Source organism: Terrapene carolina, unplaced genomic scaffold (genome assembly GCF_002925995.2).
Source record: "Terrapene carolina triunguis isolate 2854851 unplaced genomic scaffold, T_m_triunguis-2.0 Scaffold211, whole genome shotgun sequence".
NCBI lineage: Eukaryota > Metazoa > Chordata > Testudines > Emydidae > Terrapene > Terrapene triunguis.
Window position 1 is genome coordinate 8,227,834 of NW_020664562.1, and position 7,761 is coordinate 8,235,594.

The window sequence follows — 7,761 nt, forward strand, 5'->3', positions numbered from 1 at the left end:
GTAACTTCCTGGAAATTCCTTATAGTTTTATGGCAATACCAGCTACATGTTCAAGGATTTTTCTAAAGAAATACCCTAATAAATTCACAGCATCAACTATGAAATAGCAAGACTAAGTCATCAGCAATGATCATTGTATTTCTATCTTAGGGTTTCGCACTGCTGCCCATCTCTGTGGCATCTGATCCTCCTTTACATAAATTGGAATGAGAATAAAAGTTCTTCATCTCCTTGTTACTGAAGTACAGCTTTGTGCCAACACTCAAAACTCAGTACTATAAAACAGGGACAACTTGGTCATTAATATTTCTGTTCAAATTTTTAAAAATTGGATATAACAAATAGATTTGCCAAAGAAAGCTATTTCAACTGTGAGTGCCCTTGACAAGCTGAAAAGTTACTTTAAATGCAATTCTGGTAAGTACTGCAGGTCTGAATCATCAAACCATTTAAGAAGTTTAACCATTAATTTATTAAATCAAATTGTCATTTAATAGAATAAGCATACATAAAAAAAATACTGGGCCCAATTCCCTACTCACAACAATGTAAATAAGAGGTAACCTCATCAAGGTCAATGGAGTTACACTGGTGCAAGTAACAGGAGAATAAGATCCATTATTTATTCAGTTGAATATATAACGTAAAAGGGTTGCTAACGTGGTCCTCGCATTCTAGGGGACGGAAACAAACAAAATAAGGATTAAAAAGGTACAGTTTTAACAAGTTCCCGCTCTAAAGATAAAAGAAAATTGCTATGTTCTCCTTGTTTGGAGTGGGAAAAATGACTGTTCACTAGTCAAGCTTAGAATGGGGACTCAGATATGTAAAATAAACATTTATTTTCTCAGCAAAGACAGCAAACAAATACCAGGCCTAACCCTCTTCTCAAAGCCATAGAACCAAGCCTGGTGGCTTGTTTGTACCCATCCCACAGCTATAGGTTCATAATGATGCCCCAGTTGATTCAGCAAAGTGCTGAGAATTCCTTCGTGGTGCTGATTACCCTCAGTTGCCACCAACTCCAATAGGAGCTGAGAAGTGCTGAGCATCCTCAAGAGTGCTAAGCATCTTACAGGACCAAGCACTTGGTGCTTAATCTCCTGAGTCCAATTCTGAAACATGGATACCTCAGTCAGATGTCCCAGTCCTACGTTTGGACACCCAAGCCAGCAAGTAAACACAAGAAGGGGTCATTTACCCACCTAAGGGCGAGTTTGAGTATTCAAATGTGGTATTTATTGTCCACTTCTGAAAACTGGGCTCCACATGTTTCCATCTGGCCCCATACTGACCTGATGCATTTATTTTGTAAGCTACAAAATTCCCATAGTACTTAAGGAAAAAAATCCAGCAGCTAGACAACAAATGGCTTTATTATAAAAACAATTTTCTGAAAGTTAACAACTCTTCCTTCCTTTTTAGCCCTGCATGGGGTCAGAGAGTTTGAGAGCATTTAGTAAATAAGCCTGCCTCTGTGGACTTCATTGTTTACCTGATAACGTGAGCATCAACTGCACCACAGGAAGCATTCAGACAGAAACACTTACGTTATTGCCAATGTTCAGAGGACAGCCGCACTGCCATCATCCTGACACAATCAACATGCAAATTAGCTCTCAAACATCATGTCTGCATGCTTATATCAACCACTGAGACCTAATTTTCATTCAGACTGTATCCTCATACCACGCTCCTGTAGAGCAATTTCAGAGAGGTGACAAAGTTCTCAGTAGCTGAGATCCAAGGCAACCTGGTCACATTATCCACTAGATACTGATCAGAGCTGAAAGTACATGCAGGATTTAAGGAAAGGAAACAGCTGAAACTTCCCAGAAACCCCAGATAGACAGCAGCCTTCGGGGGGTCAACTGAAATACACAGAAGTTTCCAAATCAGCATTCCAAAGAGATAAATGGAGGAAGCTCTCACATCTCTTGGGGAAGAATTATGACCCCCTCCCCTGCACCAATGGAGGCTTCTCTAATAGCAGGACTAGTGCAATTCTGTAGTGATAGGAATGAGATCGGACTTAGGGTTTGTCTACCTGGACTGACTGTGGGGCTCAGGCTGTGGGGATACTTAATTGCAGTATAGACATCCAGGCTCTAGGACCCTGTGAGGTGGAAGGGTCCCAGAGTTCAGGCTGCAGCCTGAGCTGGAACTTCTACACCACAATTAGCCCCATAGTCTGAGCCCCATCAACTGGCACGGGCCATTTTCAGGTTGCAATTGCAGTGTAGACATATCCTAAGGGAACCTCTGCAAGAGTTATACAGCCCTTGCATGTTCTGAAGCTCAGTTCTATGGGAACTCCCTGTGTACTAGCAGGGATTTGGGGCAAGGCTGGTGAATCCACCATTATCTCAATCATCCATTTTCCCCACATAATGGAGATGCAAGCCACAAAGGTTACTCCAGTGTTCTAGTCCAGAGGTACTACTTAATTACTCAGGTTGTTCACTGAGGCACGAGTTTTGGCCTGAGGCAGATATTTCAGGCAGTGTGTGTGTAGACTCAAAGACAACGCTGCCTCCATTGTTCTGTTCTGAAGATTATTTTCACACAAACATAAGGGCTACAGACATTTTTAAATGAAATCTGCAGAACCCCCACTGACTAGGCAAAGTTCCTATTTACCATTAGCAAGTAGACTCAAGCCCTAATCCCCCGTGTCTTCCTCTATTGAAAATACAGAATTTTGAGCAAAGGCAAATCACTTCAGTTAGTGTGTTATAGGTTTACTTTGCTTTCTGCAAACAGCAATTGGTACAGCAATTTAGAAATAATCCTGTCACACAACTGGAAATGATGGAGACACCTTTAAAATATGGCTTTGGGCTTCTACAAAAAGCATGGTATGAAATGCAATAATTGGACCAAATTTACTCAGGACAACTCTCAAGACCTTTCCTACAAAAGCCAGTTTGAAACACTTCTATATTTTAGACCAAGCATAAACAAACATATTGCAGTACTGCTCACAGTATTCTAACACAAGGTGCAATTAACATAAATAGATTGTAAATAGCATGCTACATATGGATGCAGAACTCTGGTGTTAACACAGGACGTTTTCTGACTTCTTACCTTCTGCTACCTCATGGCACCAGTATATGCCATTGTATGTAATGTATGCAGTGTTAACCCCGGGATATTAGAGCGACACGGTGAGTGTGGTAATATCTTTTATTGGACTAGACTATGTCAGTGAGAGACAGACCCTTTGGAATTTACACAGAGCTCTTTTTCAGGTGAGACCTTAAGACCTGAAGAAGTTTGTCACGCTCACAGACAGAATTTGGGCCAATAAAAGATATTACTTCACCCATCTCATCTCTCTAATTGTACATAATGGATATAGCTGATCCATCCCATAGTACAGCAGGTACATTCTAACTAGATGAAATGAACCTGAAACATCTGGAAGCACATTTAATAAAAGTCCCAAAACATACTCATAACAGACTTTTTCAAATCACCAATCAGATGTAGACAAGATTTTTTTGTGCTTTTTCAAATTTTACTTAGACTTTTTTTTGCCTCACAAAACCCAGTCTCATCCGGTTCAGCCTTCACCACAAGACGAATGCTGTCTGTTTTCTTTTTGAAAGACACACGTCACTGTGCACTGAAAAAGGGGAACTTCCACAGCCTGTGGTTATGTTGCATGATAAACAGATCTGTTCACACCAATTCGAGAGGCGGCTTGGATCAATAAAAGGCAACAGGCACCAGAGGCAGCAAGCAGACATTTGCGGCTCTCAGGACTATCTCTTCAGAAGTCACACACCGAGATTAAGCAATATGCCAGGATTATTTTTTTCTCACAACCACCCAACCGAACTGAAAGAAGCAGATTGCAAGCTTGGAGAAGGCAAAGTTCATAAAAGGAAGCAAAAAGCTTTGTAAGTATATGTGACTTACTGTCAAATGAAAATGTATCTGGAGTGAAATTAACGTTAGCAAATTGAGAATTCAGAATTAGTGCCATTTCACAGAGTTCACCCACAGCAAAGCATTTTCTGCATAGCATGTTCAATGCTATAAAACGATAACATTATTCTAACAGGGCTTGAATGGAAAGGGATATGGATGAGAAGTTCCTAAGTTGAATATAAAAATGAGTGGGTAGGAAAGAAGGAGCAATTGCTTGTAATTACTTGCATAAGTATCCCATTGGCATCAACCCTGGAAGTGAATGATCTGGTCCTAAATGTTTACAAGTCGTAAGACCTTCATACAGAATGCTACCTAACTGTAACTGTGTTTAACCAGTATCATCCATTCATTACACATGTCTGATCATTGGTTTCAGTGGTGCAGATCTGAAAAGCTATTTGAAGTCCATGGTACCACATCTTGAATCTAGCAACAAGTCTAACACCAGAAATGTGACGTAAGTACTGGATTCTAGAAATACATAGTAATTATGAACTAGGGCTAGATTGCCATATTTTGTCCTCACAAACAAGTCTATTAAATTTTTACTCATGTGTAAAGTATATGATGAACCATAAAGTATTTCTAAGATCAAGCTAATTTCAATTTCCTAGTTACAAAAAGGGTTTTTATAAACCGGGCATCACCACACAGAGGGTACCAATGGAGTTGAAATAATTTTTTATGTTTTCCTTTTTTCCATTTCCTTTTTAATTGTTTATGGGCAGTTCAGTGGTGCTCATCACCACACCTATTCATTAATAGGTCACTTATATTATTAATGAATTAAAGCCTGACAACACCCTTGTGAAGTAGAGAAATATTACTATCCCTGTTTTAGAGATAGGGATAACAATGAAACACATAGGTGAAGTGACTTGCCCAAGGTCACAAAAGAAGTTAATGAGTTTTGGAATGAAAACCAGGTCAATCCAGGACTTTAACCACAGACCCTCCATTCTCCTTTTATTTACTTCAAGAACTCTGATGCTTCTTATTTGTCCGAGTTAAGGGGCAACAGCATGCCACCAATTTCATGCAAAGTCCACCAAAGATTTTATGAGCAAGCACTGCATTTTCATAAAATTGAATAATCAATTGTATTCTTTAAGTATTCTTAAGAGGCCATTAATTAATTTAATTAATTAAAATAACTAAACAGTCAATATTTTGTTTCTTGCATTAAGTATTTTTTCTTTTGGTCACCACAGGCTTTCTGCAGAAGAGGTGATGCAATGGTCCCAGTCTTTGGAAAAGCTTCTTGATAGCCAAAGTAAGTGTATTATTTTATCACTACTACTTTCTTATGTTAATCTAGTGAGCTTTCATGCAGACTAAACAAATCTATGAAGCTATAGCATTTTGTGAATAATGCTCAAAACAATGGCCAATAGCCTTTCAGTAATTCACATCTTCACTGTCACATGGCTACCTATTGTAATATATTGCCTTAACTTTATAGCCCATCCTTTCCATAGGAAATGGAAATAATCTCATTAAATTCAATCGGGTTGGATCAGATTCCACATGCCCTCATTACTCCAAATAATGCAGATAAGAGTTATGTGTGCACTTGGAGCCAAAGTCAGACCATGCAGAGAAGAACAGACTCCCACTGACTTCAGTAGCCTTTGGATCAGACCCCTCATTTGCAGTGCACTGCAAATATATATATATATATATATACTGTATATTTCAGCAAAATCTTATTACTATAATAGGAGACTTCAATGTGACCTTTACCTTAATTGTATTTATTTTATCCTCCCCAATTTAAGTTATAAATATAACATTATAACTGATTAAGTACTTGTGTTTGCTATAGGTGGTCAAGTTGCCTTCAGGGAGTTTCTGAAGTCAGAATTCAGTGAGGAGAACATTGAGTTCTGGCTGGCTTGTGAGGACTATAAGAAAACCAAGTCTGATCACTTGCAAGACAAGGCGGAGAAGATTTATGAAGAGTTTGTTCAGATAGATGCAGCTAAACAAGTAAGCACAAAGTTAATCTGTACTGTGTTATATATGAAAGATTATGGGAGTTGGCAAGGGATAGAAATGGGGCTGTACCAGGACAAATACATCTTTAATAAAACAGGAAGAGAAGCCATAGGTTCTTATATTTTCATTAAGTCACCTTCTGCCATACTGCCTTGAGCTCGTAAGGTGAAAGTAGTGCTGGTGATTCAACAGGTGGCACTCTTCCCTCTAAGTCAGTGCTGATTTGAGCAAGATGTTAAGAGACAGTTCTAGAGATGCCGTCACTTGAATGAGAAATGAAACCAGTCTGGATCATTTATGTTCCTTAAAGATCCAAGGACACTTTGGAGAAAAGTGGAAGTGTTAGCATAGGCCATATTCCAAACTAGATGCCTACATCCTACCAAAAAATCCTGCTGCAATTTTAATTGGATATTTTATTCTTCACTTTCTGTCCTAAGTTGTTACTCTCTCTGATCCCAGAAGTGGCTGCATTGCACCAATGAATGGCAATTCCTGTGTATAGTTTGTATACCTTTTTTTTTTTTTTTAAGTTCAATCAATTTTGAATGAAAGGTGCTATTTAAGGATAGATTAATTATTGTAGCTCAAAGAAACCTTGGACAGAGTTTTAAGACTGAGAGTCTGTGTTTCAGGAAGATAAAGTGACAAATATAGCAGCAAAAATTATTTTTTTAAAAGATATTAACAAAGTTTGATTTTCTCTTCCTAGATCAATATTGACTATCGTACAAGGAAAGCTACAGCTAAAAAGGCTCAAGACCCAACTTTCACAAGTTTTGATGAAGCCCAAAAAACTGTATATGTGCTAATGGAGCGGGACTCGTATCCTAGATTCTTGAAATCAGAAGCCTACCTTAATCTTTTAAACAAGCTTCATGTCAACAGTGTTAAGTGAGCAGTTTGGTGCCATGGAAATCTGAGGGTAGACTATGCATGTCAATTAACCTACAGCAAAGAGTAGTGCAACTACTGTGCAACTGGGTCTCAGCATAGAGAATGGAAACTTCAGTCTCTGAAGTGCTGGCGAAGTGCAGATAGACAATCATACATGATAAAACCCAACAAGATGAAGGCACTCAAGCTAGGTTTCCAAGCCTGATAGCGTGGGAAGGGGGCTGTGGAGGGGGAGACCCTCTTCTCCTTTATGCCACTAAACTGAAACTGGATACATAGTTATTAATTAATTGTATCACACTGTGAATTCCCACAGGACAGACAACAGTTTGGAAGAGCTAGGATAAAACCCTTGTATCTGAGTGTGATGGGTAAAATAATTGATATTGGGAGAAAAAATACTTTTAAATTGTCAATTTGTGTACTAGCTACAGAAATGCATAAAACAGACCAATAAGCCAAATGAAAACTTGTCCAGGCTATGAAATGTTAATAAATGTGTGCAGTTCTAATGTATTCAGTAAAATGTATTATGAAGGTGACAATTGAGAATAGGTTTAAGTTATATAAGCTAGATATTACTATTTATGTATTAAGCAAGTAGGTATGTAGCACATTTTTACTATTTAATTTATTGCAAGGTGTGAAATAATGACAAGCAATTCCTAAATTAAAGCTACTTGACAAAAGCACAGAAGTTCTATGGTCACTTTTCCTCTATCATAAGAAGGTTTTGACACCTGAATTAAGGAGGTAGATACTGAGGCACAGCCATCTCTGTTATCCTCTGAAATCTCTTTGTTCTAATATTCTAATTCTTTCTAAATGCCCAATTCTCTTGCACCCATTTTACACTGGCATAACTCCATTTACTTCAGTGGAGCTTATCCCGATTTACTCAATGTAAAATCAGATTCAGGCTTA

General features: G+C 38.4%; 1 protein-coding gene across 1 annotated transcript; it reads left to right on the forward strand.

Moving 5' to 3' along the window:
* Positions 1–3,792: 3,792 nt before the first annotated feature.
* On the forward strand, positions 3,793–7,061 carry LOC112109631 (regulator of G-protein signaling 1). Its single transcript, XM_024204206.2, has 5 exons — positions 3,793–3,908; positions 4,319–4,399; positions 5,154–5,215; positions 5,768–5,931; positions 6,653–7,061. The coding sequence occupies exons 1-5, from the start codon at positions 3,808–3,810 to the stop codon at positions 6,836–6,838; spliced, it is 594 nt and encodes a 197-aa protein (XP_024059974.1). The 5' UTR covers positions 3,793–3,807; the 3' UTR covers positions 6,839–7,061.
* Positions 7,062–7,761: the final 700 nt, after the last annotated feature.

Bases quoted from the DNA above. Each gene is read 5' to 3' on its own strand.
- LOC112109631 (XM_024204206.2), top strand. From the start codon at position 3,808: ATGCCAGGATTATTTTTTTCTCACAACCACCCAACCGAACTGAAAGAA. The intron at 4,400-5,153 runs GTAAGTACTGGA...TGGTCACCACAG, and splicing joins TCTAACACCAGAAATGTGAC to GCTTTCTGCAGAAGAGGTGA. The intron at 5,216-5,767 runs GTAAGTGTATTA...TGTTTGCTATAG, and splicing joins AAAGCTTCTTGATAGCCAAA to GTGGTCAAGTTGCCTTCAGG.